Here is a 17,582-nt window from a genome sequence, read left to right on the forward strand (position 1 = left end):
TTCTATATTCGCAGTACTGTGTTTTTTCCTTGTAAGACGGCACCATTTCTGTCTACTCTGTGTCTCAGAGGACGACTGTGGACATTTCAGAAACGTGCCTAGTGCATAGCAGTGACATGATCTGTAGGCAGGGTTGGTCATTTCAAACATATGACTTTTGTTTCTTATCCTTCCTTAAAGCAAGAATTTCCAGCATGCTGACTTTCCAGTAAGAGAAAGGCTGCTTGGAATCCCCATTGATGATGTCATTGGTAGGCAGGTTTCTGAACTGTCCACAGCCCACCAATGAGACACAGAGACAGAAATGGTACCCTACCCTCTCATAATGAACAGTGAGGGCAAATTATACAATGATAATATGGTTGAAAATGGTGCAGCTTGACTGTCTGTCCATGTGAATTCTGATTCTAAATACTTCATTTGATATCACATTTGTATTTTCTAAATTTGCTGTGTCGTATTTGTCATTATAAGATGGCACCATTTCTGTCTATTCATTGTCTGTCCTTGAGAATTCTGAATCTGACATACACCGGAAGTGCTAGCAAAAAAATAAAATACACCCAAACCTCAACAAAACCAAACGCAGAAAACCCCAAAGCTTAGCTGCTGATAGTGCACACTTCCTGTTTTCACAAAACAACCGCGTGGTCTCATGTCACACAGCTTTCCATAAACACATCACATGTCACCAACCATGCACAGCCTGTGACTCAGGTCATGCCAGGTGAAAACAACAGAGGCAAAGCACTTCTTCTGATGTACAGTAAACAACCGTGAGACTTAAGAATCTTAAAGTATATGCTGTACTGTATATCACAGTCAGCTTTTACTACCTGTGTATTCTAGCCCAACAAACTTTGTCCGATGACAAGTGAAAATAGCATCTAAACTCACAACTTGACCTTGAATTACTGCGTTTGCTATTTTTAAAACTTCTGTCAAATGTTTTACATTCTTTTGCCTACAGTATAATGGCATGCCCAAAATGAGGACACAACAGGTTCAAAAGTGGTTAATGCTAGGAGTCGACTGTCAATTTATGCCTTTGGTACTCTTAATTTAGACATCTAATAATCCACATTGTTTCTGCTGCGTCCGTGTGTATGCTTGTGCACTGCATTTGTGTAACTCCAGTTATGCTTGTGAGATGGTGATTGATTGTGAGATGGTGATTGATTGTACGTGGAGACTTTTGTTTTTCACGGAGTGCTTATCAGTGGTGTAAAGTAACTAAGTGGATTTATTACTGTACAATTTTTAGGTATTTGTACTTTTCTCTACTCCACTACATCTCGGATACAAATATTTTATTCCACAACAATTATTTGAAAACTTTAGTTACAGTTACTTTGCAGATATGAATGATTATATAATAAAACATAAATTAATCCATCCACTTTAGCCCTATTTTATTCATAGGCTATTTTCAAACATTTTGTACTTTTGCTTTTGGTAGTATATTTTGATGCAAGTAACACTTTTGTACTTTTGTACATTTGGAATTCTGGACTTGTAACCGAGATTTTCTACACTGCAGTATTGATACTTTTAAGTAAAAAAAAAGAATGTGAGTACTTTTTCCACCACCAGTGCTTATACAGTATAAACGTCCCGTGCGCAGTAGCTTTGATACCTTCCACACACAACAACAGTGAGTCCAACCCGAGGCTCTGAAGGGGAACAACAGCATGCCTTTTGTTTGTTCTAATAACTCCACCACATGAGCCCTACACGCCTAACACAGGTTGTTATAAAGCAGCTGGCCGATGTCTAAAAAGCTTTGCCTTCAGTCCTCTATCACCAGAAACAGGCCTTATCTGTTGCACACACACGCACGCGCACACACACACACACACACACACACACACACACACACACACACACACACACACACACACACACACACACACACACACACACACACACACACACACACACACACACACACACACACACACACACACACACACACACAAGCCTAACAGTGTGCAAACAAACACTGTTGGTTCTGTGTATAATAACCGTGATACACAATGTGTCCTTTACTTAGTACACTAAGCGAGGCAGGGGTGTGGACAGTATTAGTTAGTAAATTAATATACAGGCTATTTATGGAAAGACCACATATCAAAGCTGTTAATAATGTGGCCAGGCGGGAGGGAGGGAATTAATTTTAGCATCCATCAGCCAAATGCTGATAGATTTGGCCTGTAAAGCATAACTGCTTCGTACCAACCTACGCTGTAAACTCCTCAGTGTTCATTTATGGATATTTGTACTCAGTTAAATAAGAACCAAATGGGTCCATTTGGTTCCACAGTTACATTAAAACTGAGGACTTTACTAGTGTAATGGTTAAAAGGCAGATTAAATACTCTGTCCTGGTTGGTCTTTTGCCAAATGGGCAGCATACTGTTTAACAGTAAAGAACCATGTATCAAAATGGGTGATGTTTGGATCAACACGTAGTAAATATGGCGTCTGGCATTTTGTTGTATAATGCAATTTTGGGTCATGGGTGGGATGGCCGACTTTCAAGGATTAAACAACAACCAGTTTACAAAACAAGCTTCAAATTACATGTCACAATAAAGTCACAGCCTCTTCATTTTACAGTGGATCTCTCTATCTCTCAGCTCAGCAGTGTACAACAATACTGTACTGCATGTGTGTCATTGAATGCTCTATTCATTCATTCATTCTTCACACACACACACACACACACACACACACACACACACACACACACACACACACACACACACACACACACACACATCAAATACAGTAAGTCTGACAGTCAGTACTGAGTGGACACGTTTAGAACACAGATGAATTCACAAGTGTGTAATGGTTTAAAGGCAGATTAATACTATTCTGACTGATGCCAAAATCGTAGAGAAGAACACTTTCCACTTGATGCTGAATTGTTTAAACAAACAGCAGGTCCCTGGGAAATATCACAAGCTTCGAAAAATGACTCATGTCAACACAGTCAGTCACACTCACAAAACCTCTCCACTCAATGTAGGACACACACACACACACACACACACACACACACACACACACACACACACACAAGCTGCTAACATAGGCTAGAGTTAGTTAGCTGGAGCCATAGAAATGCTGTGATTTTTTAATTTAATTTATTCCATATATAAATATGGAATACAGAGCTCTGTCAGACATGAACACATCCATCCCTCACCTGCGTTGTTGCTGTCAAATGGATCCATGGTGTTCAGCTGTTGTTGTCCTCCACTGCTCTCATCAGACAAAACAACAACAGTTGTTTAATGACAACAGCAATAACTGTGACCGTTTTGTCAGATTGTTGTTAGCCACCGCAGGCTAAGAAAATGCTGCTGTTTGTTGTGGGTTGTGTATGTGCGTGCGTGCGTGTGTGTGCTGTGGGGTCAATGCATGTAACAAGCAGGCTACCACTTAAAGTTAGCTACCGTTAGCTAGCTGCCACAACTTTGTCGTCCACCATGGCTTTTCCCTTCTTCCCACGTCGCCGGGTTTTGTCTGTGCGTGTCGCGTTGTTTTGTTGAATAGCTCCAAATTGAACTTGAAAAATGAGAGTCAACATGTATTTGGGTTCTTGTTGAGTGAGTGTGAGTGTCTCCCTATCTATCTGTCTCTCTCTCTATCATCTATCCACGCACACGCAACACATGACAGCTTCCTACTTCGTAGCTCTGGTCCATTCGAAGGAGTTCTCCTCAACGCTATGTCACGAACCATCCGCTGCGCCCGCAGAAAGCCTGCGCAGCTTCTCGTGTGGTCCAAAAATAAGAAATACAGTTTCGCTACTCACCAAAATAAAGACAGCTTTTGGGAATTGAAGCCTACTTTCCTTATTGGAAGCACGTGGGCCCCCCACCTCACGAATAAAATACACTTTTTGTACAGAAAATAAAATATTTCACCGAAATATTGACCTACTCCACAGCGCCCTCTACAGATCTTGTCAATAGAAATGTCCATTGACCAGATTTTACCTTCAAGTGGAATATTTTCTTTCCTGGACAAAAAGTCTATTTTAGACGTGAGGTGGGGGGCTCCGAGTGGTTCCACTAAGGAAAGTAGGCTTTCAACTCCCCAAATCCGTCTTTGTTTTCTTTGTAAGTAGCGAAACTTTATTTTTTATTTATGGACTATACCGTCAGACGAGAGGCTGCGCAGGCTTTCTGCGGGCACAGCGAATGGTTAGTGACATAGCGTTAAGGAGAACTCCTTCAAACGCCTATGGACCAGTCCAGAGCTACCTCCTTCGCACTTTCGTCGCGCGACGATACTCAAGAGAGTTGACTTGTAAATGCTAAATTACTGCACTTTATTTCTCCACTGCAATTATGTTTTATTGTTTTAGCCTGTTGCCAACATAGCTAATCTACAAGCTCATTAAAAATCAGTGCATCAACAATTTATGACAAATATTGTAGCCGTGCCCTACATTTAGGCTACTTTGGCACTGAAGTACATTTTGATGCCAATACTGTTGTTACTCAAGCCATTTTTTAATGTCCTGAGTGGCTTTTATTGTATTTTCTATTTCTGCATTGCTGTATTGCTACTTTTATTCAAAAAAGAAAGGGAAACAGATCTTCCACCACTTGTGTTGACAGCTGTCCGTCAAAAGCAGTCCTGTCGACTCCTGTGCTTCCAAGTCTTCAATCCATTGGATGTTCCTGGGATAGGGCGGGATTATTTTGGAAGCGGAGCTTGACGTATGGGCATGACGCGAGGTTAAACGGGGGCCCTAGCAACCAACTAGCCAATCAGTCAGCATAATCCCTCCGGTCTATGGGAACAATCCCAGCATGATTCCTCCGAGCTATGGGATCAATCTCGGTATTCCACACAGTAGAAAAAACACTGATTAGATTCATAGAGGCCCCTAGGATATAATTTATCTTTTAGGCAGAGGTGGAGGAAGTATTTCTAATTAAATGAAAGTATGCTTTTATATTTCTACTAAGATGAAAGTAAAAGCATTCATTTTACTTGAATAAATCCAAAAGTATTGGCATCTGAAGATCTTACAATACAAAAGTAAACCTTCCAAGAAATAGAACATCTAAAAGCTCACAAGGTATCACATCGTGAGTGACACACATGAACTTTTCAAACAGACTCATATTAAAATAGTGATGTTGGCTATGATTTTTAATGAATAAGTAAAGTTGTCAAATCGTCTAGTGGAGTGACATGTACAATGTTTACCCCTGAGATGAAGTAAATGAAAAATATCTGTTTGTGTGTCAGATGTTGGGTCCCATTTTGTAATAATCTGCCTATGCTCAAGTAATTTATGCTCAAGTATTTACCAAAAAAAGGGAGCACCCAGGACAGTTTTTAAGTTGCTTGATTCAATATATTTGATATTCATTTTATCAGACACTGCCCCTTCCTATATAGAAACCCATCGTAACTTCAAACTACTTGTCCATCCTGTTAAGCAACCTGTATGACCTGTACAACCTGTACTAAAAGTTTGACGCCCTACTCCTCCCACAGTTTTTACGCCACACACTCGCGCCATTTGTCAAATCGACCGGCTTCATCCGGAATTGTGTGGTTGCATTTTCTGTAGATAATAAAGGTTGTATAGTTGAATTGTTAATTTATTAGTGAATTAATTTCCCCCATTGACTTATCCATATATGGAGCTATATCCATATCTGGAGTTTGTGGTGTCAGATGTAGAGGTATTGGCCGGCTCCATATGGAGATCTAAGTGATGATCAGTTGTCTTTTCCCAAATATGGAGATGACATCATACAGTAGAGTAGACCATCATACAATAGGCCAGATGGCCAATGCATCACAATGCACAAGATGCAGCACTTACTGGTAAACAAACATAGCCCCCAAGATAATGGAAATTCACTTCCCAAAACTCAAATATGATTTGAACCACAGGGCAACCACACTCGCAATTTCACAAATTGCACATTTTCTAGTTGTTATTATTCCTGTCTCTCCAGCTTTTTAATAAACAGAATACATTTCCAGGCCAGCATACCAATTTGATCCAATCACGAGAGGGAACTCACACCGGATAGTGAAAGTGAAAGAAAGAAATGAGCAGACGACTAAGCAAGCAGTGCTCTTCCGAGTGCAGGTCTCCGCCAGGTCAGGTAGGTTATTGTGGCCTCCTGATGGCGCTATAAAAGGCCCATGTGAAAAATGTGGGGCAGAGGTTCTAAATTGGCATCCAGGGAGTGTGTGTGCACAGTTTGACAGACGGACGGACAGATGGACGGACGGAGGGCAAAACATAGTCTCGGCCCTGCCTTTCGGCCTAGAGGAGACAAAATATAGAGCTTTAACCTTTTGACCAATAAATATCACTTACCCTCTGATTTCAGATCGATGCTGAGTAATAATAATAATAATACATTTTATTTATAATGCGCTTTACATTCTTACGAATCTCAAAGTGCTACAAAGGCAAAAAAATGCATAGAGAAAACAGCTCATAAAGGCAACCAGTAAAATTACATGAGACTAAAAATCAGGGCAAAGACACATAACAACTACAATAATTAAGAAAATGCTTTGCTAAAAAGAAATGTTTTTAGTCCATTTTTAAAGTGATCCCTGACTAATACGACAAATATGTCTTAATACATTATAATTGTCCTCTATAACTACAATGTAAAATTAAAAACACCTTAAATATTTTATTTCTTCTAGAAATAGCTAATCTTTCACTCAGTAGGGGAAATGCCTGTCGCAAGTTGATGATGTCATAAATGTCATGTGTGATCTATCCCTATGGAATTTATGGCATGCATGTGAAAATAAACTAGACCAGGTCAACCTGGTTGTGCCAGACCCCGGTTCTGCCAACCCTCTGGGCCTATAAATTTAATGGTATATTTATAGGCTGTCTGTCCCTTTATAGGCTGTCTGTCCCTCCCTCATGTCATCATCATTTGTGACATCATTGTGACCAAATATGGAGAAAAGAGGGAGACCGACAGACAAAGCCTTTTGCTTTGTCTGTCGGTCTGTCCCTCCCTCATGTCATTGTGATGACATGAAGGCTTTGTCTGTCGGTCTGTCCCTCCCTCATGTCATCATCATGTCATCATCATGACCATCTATGGAGAAAAACCGGACAGACCGACATTTGCTTATGTAGGCCTACCCATTTCATGGGTCTGGCAAAAACACAAACACATTTGAAATATTGATTTTATGCTCATATTAACCATAGGAAGTATTAAGTTTGTTTTTATTTCACATGCATGCCATAAATTCCATAGGGATAGATCACACTTGACATTTATGACATCATCAACTTGCGACTGGCATTTCCCCTATTGAGTGAAAGATTAGCTATTTCTAGAAGAAATAAAATAATTGAGGTGTTTTTAATTTTACATTGTAGTTATAGAGGACAATTATAATGTATTAAGGCATATTTGTCGTATTAGTCAGGGATCACTTTAAAAACATCGGTGGACTGAGGAGCTCGCAGGTGTTCTGGGAGAGCATTCCACAGGCTTGGGGCTGTATAGCTGAAGGCCCTGTCGCCCATGGTGCGGGGGTTGGTGTCCGGGACAAGGAGAAGGTTGGTGTTTGATGAACGGAGAGTCCGAGTGACTGGTTTTGGTTTAAGCAGTTCTTTGAGGTAGGGGGGGGGGCATTGCCGTAAATGCACTGATGTGTGAGCAGGGAAATCTTGTATTCAGTCCTGAAGATGATGGGGAGATCGATGCTGAGTGCATCTCAATTCATGCCTGTCCATTCACATTCACATGTGACATGTTATAGGTGGTATGTGTTTTCTTGTCTGCAACCATACATTTATTAATCACATTCAACCCGGCATCCCTATTTCAGGCATGTCATCATCATAGATGAACATTTTCAAACATATCCCCTCATATGTTCGGCGTTCAATTTTTTTTGCGTAAATACTTTTTTTTAAATCTCAGTCGACTAAAATCTTTTACCAATTCTAGTTTGTGTTATGTTGTGTGTGTGTGTGTGTGTGTGTGTGTGTGTGTGTGTGTGTGTGTGTGTGTGTGTGTGTGTGTGGCATGTGCACTTAAACCTCTCCAACTGATCCAAAATGCCCGGCACGACTGGTCTTCAACCAGCCTAAGTTCTCACATGTCTCTTCCCTTCTCCGCAGCCTCCACTGGCTCCCGGTTGCGGCCCGCACTGAATAGAAAACACTGATGCTGAACTTCAAAGCAGCCAAATGTATGGCTCCTCCATACCTCCAAAACCTGATCAACCCCTACACCCCCACCCGTTCACTTAGATCAGCCAACACCTAAACCCTCAGCATTACAGAAAAATCAATGACCATACATGAAGCTAGTTAGCATTTGTTTTTTCAATTCTTTGATTATATTGTGTTTTTTCTAGATAGATATCCATTTGCATTTTGTTATATTGCTGTTGATGTACTGACATATTATTATTATTGTGATGTTTTATCTGCTTATTGTAAGTCGCTTTGGATTAAAAGCGTCTGCTAAATGCCTAAACTGTAAACTGTAAACTGTGTGCGTGTGCGCGCGTGTGTGTGCGTGTGTGTGTGTGTGTGCGTGTGTGTGTGTGTGTGTGTGTGTGTGTGTGTGTGTGCGCGGTGTGTGTGTGTGTGTGTGTGTGTGTGTGTGTGTGTGTGTGTGTGTGTGTGTGTGTGTGTGTGTGTGTGTACGTGCGTGCGTGCAGGTGTGCTCTAGAACAGTGTCTGTTCTCTAGCAGCAGTGTGGTATGGTGATCAATATCTGTCGTCAGTTAGATTGCCCTTGCAGCCGGTGGCAGGTGTCACTCTCAACACTCAGCATTCTGCCTCAGCTTCTTTGAGTGCTTGTGAACACACACACACACACACACACACACACACACACACACACACACACACACACACACACATCTATACAGAACAATTTATGTATATAACCACGTAAAATATACAGTAACCTATGTTTTTAGTTTGATCATGAACACTGTACTGCAGTGCCCATGGGAAAAAAAGGAGAATAGAAAAAAACAAAAACAAAAAACTAGAGAGGTGCAATCCTGGGAAATTGCGCTGGCGCAAGTCGCGAGGAATGCACAGGGAACTGGATTCCGTCTTACCATTATATTATATATTGTGAAGCATGACAACAGTGTGCAAAGCATGACCAAAAGCTTCACTTTTACGTTGGTGCAAAAGTTTACAAAAAGCAGGTTCACTTCTGGCAAAAAAAACTCTTGGGCCAAGAACAACAGTGTGTTGCCTATTAGCAACCACACTAATCATATATAAAAGGTTCAATTTCAATTGCAAAAATAGTCTTGTGAGCTAGAATCTAGCTGCTAGATTGGCCATTTTAACTTTTTTTCCCCCCACAATGGGGAAAAAAAGAGAGCTATGGCTATGGGGGACGGGGGTCGTTGGCATGTAAAAGTTTGGGATCCCGAGGTAATGCACTGGCAGAGTGGCAGTCACAAGCCATGTGACGAGATGTGACACACTCCCCCATCCTCTGTGCAGGGTTCCCTGGTGGATTGGCAGACTGTCGCACACCCACACACACCCGCCCACACACACACACTCACTCACAAACACTGACATGACATATTCACAACTATCTAGGCTTTTCTACCTGCTTATATTCTGTCTCTGTACAGGTAAGGTACTTTACCAACATTATTTTTCTGGATAATCTTCACCAGTGACAATTATATTCATTGTCCTTGCCATGCTTTATGTGATTTCTTTGTGTATTGATTGATTTAGTCATTGGTTTTATTTGGTGATATCATGATTTTTGTTTTGTTTTGTTGATAACATGTTAATTGGGATTATAAAATACCAGATATACAAGCTCACGTGCCACGCTGGGAGCTTGTAGATCTGCTATTTTTTTTTGTTGTTGTGAAAATTTGTGCAAATCTTTGAATATACAGTATATGTTTTAAAGTGAACATTTGTAACTCAAATATCTGGGGGACACATTTAAAAATATATATTTTCTGCATATATTAGCCTACTGTGCTTTATTTGTCTGTCATTCAATTATGTGTTATATGAGTTAAAAAAGGACCCCAAATGAAACAAGCCCAAAAGCTTTTTTTGGGGTGTAAATCCTTTTAGTTGACCTAGCTGTACCAGTGAACTGTATACTGTCATGAAACTTTATACCTTTTCCTATGCAAACCTCAATAAAGTCTTCAATTAATCAATCAATCAATCAATCAATCAATCAATCAATCAATCAAACTAAAGTAAACAAATTGAGTACATTTCCCACCACTCTCTCTCTCTCTCTCAGGGGTAGTGCATGGATCAGTGTTGTCCTTGTCCTCCCTGGCTCCCCCAGTGCACCTGTCAGGGGACAGGCTGGGCTGGACGCTGTTGGTGTGCGTGGTCAGCGACATGCGCTACACCCACCTAGAGGTCAACTGGAGGTCACCCTCCGCGGGCCAGCTGCCCGCCGCGTCCCACAGCCTCGCCACAACCGGTGGACGCCACATCGGTGGCCGCAGCCCCGTGGCCACCATCACCGTGGCGACCAGCGAGTGGGCGTCGTACAGCTGCATGGTCAGCCACCGGCGGCGAGCCAGGGTCATGAAAACCCATCGTCATGATGTGACCTCATGTAGGACGAGTGTGTGTGTGTGTGTGTGTGTGTGTGTGTGTGTGTGTGTGTGTGTGTGTGTGTGAGCGTGTGTGTGAGCGTGTGTGTGTGTGAGGGAGAAAAGATAGGATGACATTAGTAGGCCTAATTAGTAGCTTGGACATTAGTAGGCCTACATCACCAGTAGATAGAAGCTGAGGATATCGTTGTTGCCGGGTGGAAACCGATTTTGTATTTATCATTAAAAAAAAATGAAAATAGCTCATCTACAAGCACACAAGGCCTCTCACCACAAGGCGTTGTGTGTTTGTAGCTCTGCTATTTTCACTTGTATAGACCCGACTGTATACTTTTACTTGTATATTTCACTTAGGCCTGTACTTTAAGGGGGAAAAAAAGTACAAATCTGAAACTTGGAGATACTAGGTTTCTGCCCGACAGTGATAATATAGGCCTACACTATACAGTACATAAATTTGACTCAGTTGGAATTTCAGTTCTACACATAAGTTACCGGTATGTCTCTCCTTAACCATGCCTGGTAGCCTAGCCTACTTTACGTATCTCTGTAACCTATGTGTTGTTTTATCTATCTATATGAACTTGATGAAAGTACATATGTATATATAATATGCATCCAAGTGTATATTGTAGTTGAAAGCAGCTTACTGAATGAACAGCCCACTCAAGTGGACTGACTCAGTAGGCCTACATCTGAAATCTGAATGCTATTTCAATCATTTCAGATGACGAACACGACGACTTCTGCCATCAACCTGAAAACGAAATGACGGCCACCGGTAAGACCATGTATCCTTACAGGTGCTTTAACCCATTAACTTAAGACCTGAGGCAGATTCTACAAATGCCTTCTACATCGGCAGTTCTCGAACCTTCAAGAATCTTCCAAAACGTTCCAAAGTAACAGATGTGCAAGCTCGTATATCTGCCTTTTTTTTAATAGCCAACACATACATCTAAAATGACAACAGATGCTTTACTGGTTTTAATGGGTGAGATTTCTCTGATAAAATAGGGTGTTAAAGGAGTAGTTCACCCCCAAAATGACTTTTTTTCTCTTGATTAGTCACGCCATGGAGAGTAGAGTTCAATAATATTTTTTGGTTTTTGTCACATTCCTAAGACAAAAATGTGATAACAATAAATTTACCCCCATTGATTCCGGATGGTGACCCGTTTCGAAACGGGTCACCATCCGGAATCAATGGGGGTAAATTTACTCAAATCAAATTTTTGTCTTAGGAATGTGACAAAAACCAAAAAATATTATTGAACTCTACTCTCCATGGCGTGACTAATCAATAGAATAAAAGTCATGTTGGGGGTGAACTACTCCTTTAAACACTTACATAAAAGTGTGTACTTATACTCAGGTTTATCCCTTGATGTGCTCCTGCAGCTGTTTGGTTTGTGTCACATTTACAGTATGCTGCATTGTACAACGTGTGTGTGTGTGTGTGTGTGTGTGTGTGTGTGTGTGTGTGTGTGTGTGTGTGTGCGTGCGCATGTGTGCGTGTAATGTATGCATACTGTATGTGCATGTGCATGTTGTTGCAGGCTGGTGGACGGAGCAGGTGCTGGTGTTAAGCCTCAGGTTGCTGTTGATGAAGAGCTTGGTGTTCAACTGTCTGATCACCATCTATGCTGTTATCAAGTGGTGAGTGACGCTTCATAGTTGATGTGTTCATAAAGCCTCGTACATGTACACTACTACTTATATACTAGTACGCACCTTACTACAAACATTTGAAATATAGCTAATCTACAAGCATTGTGGGCTTGTAGAGGTTGTAGACAGGGGTCATCAATATGTCCGTACACAGACAAATGTGTCGGTGGCAAAGACTTGGCCTTGTCCGTGGCATTCATTTTTGATTTCCTGTTGACACACCATTGTGATGTTCTTATTTTTATCATAGGCCCCTAATACCCAATTACTGAATGTCTAGTCTCCATAGGTTTTCTTCAGAATATACTTGATATGCCTATATGACACTATATGGCACATTATGACAAATGACAAATGTTTTATTTTCAATGACACCCATAACTCTGAGTGAGTACACATGTGTGCACTCTCAGAGTTACAGACCTGTACTGGTCATTCAGGGCTGGCTCTTTATGTGTTTCTGGTAATATTATTGTCCGCTTAAAAATGTCCACAAGATCTACTGTACAAGCTCGAAGTGCTGCTCAAATGGGGGTCCATGGGGGAACGTGTGTCAATTCGGGGGGGGTCCTTGACATGAAAAAGTCTGAGAAACCCGGTGGTTTAATGAAGCCCATGTGTTTCAGACAGGAAACAGCTGCATGACACTGAGACGACCTCTTATGGACGGCTGACCGCTTTGAAGAGCCCACCGCACGGCATGCTGGGACATCCTATACCTCCACACACTCTAGATGGAGGCATTGGGTTGATATCCCACACACCTTTGGTTCTCAAAGTAGACCCCCAGGGGTCCTTGAGGGGGTTCCAGGGGGTCCCCAGCGAAAGGTGTTAATACAGTATCACTTTTAACCACTTTATCCTAAATACATTGGCTATTCAAAAATAGCAGATGTACACATTCAGCAGATGTACAAGCTCACAATGCGTCACATTGTGACACATTGGAGGTTGTATATACGCTTGAAAACTTGAAATGTGACATTCTGCATAATGAGTACTTTTACTTTTGGTACTTTAAGTACATTTTGATACAAATACTTTTGTACTTTGTAATAGAGGACTTTTATGTACAGTACAGAGTATTTCAACATTGCAGTATTGATTATTTTATTTGAGTGAAGAAGGTGACTACTTTTTCCACCACTTTTTTAACACAAATCTTCTCTTTTGGGGCCTGACTCCCTGCCTGGCACCAAACATTTTCACATGGGGGTGATATATTTGGAGGGTCCTTAAGCATGAAACGGTTTGAGAGCTACTGCCAGTCTGCCACACACCACGCAGTTTAACCCATTAAGACCTGGAACGTTTTAACCACTTTAATCATTACTTTATACTTTGGCTATTGAAAAATAGCAGATCTACGAGCTCACAGCACGGCATACTGTGAGCTTGTAGATCTGCTATTCTTTTTTATTCTTGATTTTCTTTTTGGAATATGCATTCCAGGTCTAAAGTAGTGTGTGTGTGTGTGTGTGTGTGTGTGTGTGTGTGTGTGTGTGTGTGTGTGTGTGTGTGTTCGACGGGAGAAGGGGGGGTCATTCTGTGTTTTGGCGCCTTTCTGAAAACGATCCCAGGTGCTAATGATGACTGTTGAAAAACATTTATCTGATCACATGCTAACCTCAGACAGATGGGGGAAGGTGTGTGCGCGCGCGTGTGTGTGTGAAGTTTATTACAGTTAACAAAAGAATGAAAACTAGAATTAAAAAATAATTTCAGTTAAGTTTTACAAAATAAACATGAGTGATCACAAAACAATAACTAACTAAAACACATCTAACAAATCTAACTAAGATTTTCACTGTTATTGATATTTATTTGGGGGGGGGGAAATGTCTCAATTCTATCACACCATGTTTTCTAAGCAATGCATTGATATTAAAAAGGCAAACTTTTGAATACTTAATAATACTAAATACTATACTAAATACTAATAAAACACATTTGAGGGAGTAACTTACAGTAGTAGTTGAGTAATATTTGACCAAGTGTATTGGCTATTTGACTATTAATTGATGTTGCATGGAAGTCAATGAAAGGAAAGGATGTGTGGAATCAATAAACACAAAGTAACCTTGTTTTTCTCGACTTTTTTTTAATCGAAACACTTGCACACATTTTTTTTTTGTCCTCAGTTTACCTCTTCAGCTCGCCTCTGTGTGGCTTGAACAGAACACTGACATAGCAAGAGACCGCCACTGGGTGGCAGTGCAATCACATCTGACTTTTTCTTTTATCATCATTATTAATATTATTATTAATAATCATTATTATCCAACAGCAAGAATATGGAGCTTAACTTCCTCTACAGGACACTACGTTTATAAATAAGTTAAGTATTTCAACATTAAGCAGCCACTCTTCACCAAACAGACACTCACACATGACTTTTAAACTTTAAAAAATAACATCACAGATGAGCAGAAAAAGACAAGAGCCATAAAGGTCTAAAAGGTTCTGATGAAAGAAGTTGCAGAATTTTGCCTTCATTATAAAACAAACATATTATTATTATTCATCTATCACAGTGGTTCTCAACCTGTGGGTCGGGTCCCTGCATGGGACCTGACCCACATGTTCTTTGGTTCAGTCAAAATAGCTAGTTTGGTTCAGTGAAAATAGCCTCACATTCAGAACTACTTTATTTCTGGCTAAAAAAGAATCGCCATTCTAGATGGAACATAGATTGGCTGTTCTTCAAGAATTGTGGAACATTTTGGAATCGTTTTGAAAACAAAAATATAGCCGCAAATCTATATTGGCTATTTTCGAAAGATTTTGAAACGTCTTCAAAAATTGTGGAAAGAAAAGAAAGAAAGAAAGGAAAAGTTAATACCCACTTCAATGATAATGTAACAAGCAAAAGTCTTAAACCTTTTGATCAAAACCTTGTGTAGGCAAACAGATAAGGTTGTTAACGTGGTCCACGTCACAGCATCCATATCGTCTCTGTCGGGCATAAACCTCTTATCTCCATATTCTAATATTTTGTGTTTTATTTCCCCCTGTAAATGAACGACCTATACTCACACCACAGCGTCACGCAAAAGCATCAAAAGATCAACATCAAAAGTATGTTGAAGATCTGAACGCTCGAAATGCAGCATGAATTGACGTTTTGAGCTTGTGGATCTGCTGCTTTTGCCATTTTGAAATTTGAATCGTGAAAAGTAAACTGTTTTGGACATATGAGGTTCCACCCCCGACAGAGTGCGATATCCCATTACACACCTGTATTGTCAGTCTATCTAAGGTCCCATTAGATCCTTTGGGAACCTCTCCCTCCGCTATATACTGTAGCTCCGAGATGAGGTTCCTGGAAACTACATGTGCAAATCGGAAAGTTCCGGGGAAGTTCCGCCATCATCAACACTTCTTACATTTTGTGCACATCGTATCCAAAAAGTAAAGGTCGGCTTTCCCTCTCTCAGATGTTTGCGTGGAAGAAAATCTAAGCGATGGGGATGAAACAAGAGTTTAAAATCGCTGTGTTGTCAGCTTGTGGCCAGTTTTCTCGCCCTGACCACTTGGTAACATTTCTGGTACACAGATGAGTGGACAGTCACACATGCGCATTCCTGCTTCCGGGAAATTGCATTGGGAAATCTGGCCACAGGCTGACAAATACAGCGATTTAAACTCTTGTTTCGACCCCATCGTGACGTGCACAAAAGGTAAGAAGTGTTCATGACGGCGGACCTTCCCTGGAACTTTCCGATTTGGGCATGTTGTTTCCAGGAGCTATATATCGGAGGGAGAGGTTTCGAAAGGAGCTAAGGTCCAATCAGAAACGTTAGTGTTTCTGTTCAGTTCCCATGTCTGTCGCACGGTAATCTCTCAAGACAGATTCAGAGCTCCGCGACTCAAATTCAAAAGGAAAATGTATTTATTTTTTCCTTTTTTTGTCGATGGGTTCCCTGCTTGGTCACGTGCTAACCCAGTACATCCTAACCAGCATGGTAGTAGCAGCCAGTGTTCAGTTGGACAGCAAATGTATCATTACGTTTCAGTCACAGTCTTTGGGAGTAAAATTCCATATTTTAGTCATTCAAAATGTTTTAATTTTGAGTCTAGATTTAGTCGACTAAATGTGAGATTTTAGTCAACTGAATCTAGTCGACTTAGTCTGCCCAAGTTCAATTGTTCTACTCCACAACATCTCAGAGGCAAATATTGTACTTTTACTCCACCACAATTATTTTAAAACTTTAGTTACTTTGTAGATTTGGTTCTTATTACAAAACATACATTAACCACTAGCTCTGTATTCATTACGGCCATTTAAAAAAAGATTTAATAGCCTACATTTGAAAACCTGAAATGGGACATTCTGTATAATAAGTACTTTCTACTTTTGGTACTTGAAGTACATTCTGATGCCAATTCTTCTGTATTTTTACTCAAGAGATTTACATTTTGAATCCCGGACTTCTACTTGTAACGGAGTGTTTATAAATTGCAGTATTGATACTTTTACTTGGGTAAGAAATGTGAGTACTTTTTCCACCACTGGTTATCTTTGGCTCAGATAAAATGGAAGCAAGACACAAAATGAAGCAGAGAGCAGAGCTGTATCTCGCACGCACGCACGCACGCACGCACGCACGCAAGCACGCACACACACACACACACACACACACACACACACACACACACACACATACACGCAGCAAAGGGAAACAGACAGACATGTACGCATAATTAAATCATGGATTCAGAGAGGAAGAAAACACTGGAAGAAAAACAATTCAATCTTAACAGCAGTTGTCATGACAAATACATTCAGCGGGAGAATGGCTCACATTAAACTGACTCTCAAATCAGCTTCTTTAGGAATTAACGTTTCATTTCTTTTTTCTAGCAAATGATAACCTTTCGACCGACAAGACACTGACAGGAGCCAATAGGAAGTCGTAATCAAACAGAATGTGTCTAAGGAGGGGGGGGATTGAGAGAGAACACTGGTGTGGATTCATAAAAATAAAATTAAAAAACGAAATAAACAAAACAAAAAAACATTTCAAAGTAAAGTGCTTGGACCAAAACGGACAATCATCCTCGTACGTCTGATGTTGAAGAACGATCAAACCAACAACAACAACAGCAACAACAAAGAACAAAACAATCATGTGTGTACCTTAATTCACCACCAAAAACACACTATGTACAACTACCTGGAGTGTGGATTTATCAGTCGTTCCTGTGAAGTACCTCTTTTGATCTCCGGGGCGAAGACGAATCCAGTCATCGCCTCGAACCGGTGACTGTCAGGTAGGCCT

General features: G+C 40.6%; 1 protein-coding gene across 4 annotated transcripts in view; it reads right to left on the reverse strand.

Annotated features, from left to right (window-relative positions):
- The window catches only part of lnpep (leucyl/cystinyl aminopeptidase), a 44,685-nt gene extending 41,045 nt beyond the window's left edge, over positions 1 to 3,640 (reverse strand). For 3 of the 4 annotated variants that reach the window (XR_013962551.1, XR_013962552.1, XM_080738080.1), the window contains exon 1: positions 3,215 to 3,640. Coding sequence is in view for 2 of the 4 variants with exons in the window: in XM_080738080.1 (XP_080594206.1) it covers positions 3,215 to 3,242 (28 nt within the window). In the remaining 2 variants the exon portion in view is untranslated. The remainder of the gene's footprint in view (positions 1 to 3,214) is intronic. The other variant, XM_080738081.1, reaches the window with a different exon arrangement.
- Between the last annotated feature and the right edge of the window lie 13,942 nt (positions 3,641 to 17,582).

This window comes from Nannobrachium achirus (genome assembly GCF_963921795.1).
Source record: "Nannobrachium achirus genome assembly, chromosome: 12".
NCBI lineage: Eukaryota > Metazoa > Chordata > Actinopteri > Myctophiformes > Myctophidae > Nannobrachium > Nannobrachium achirus.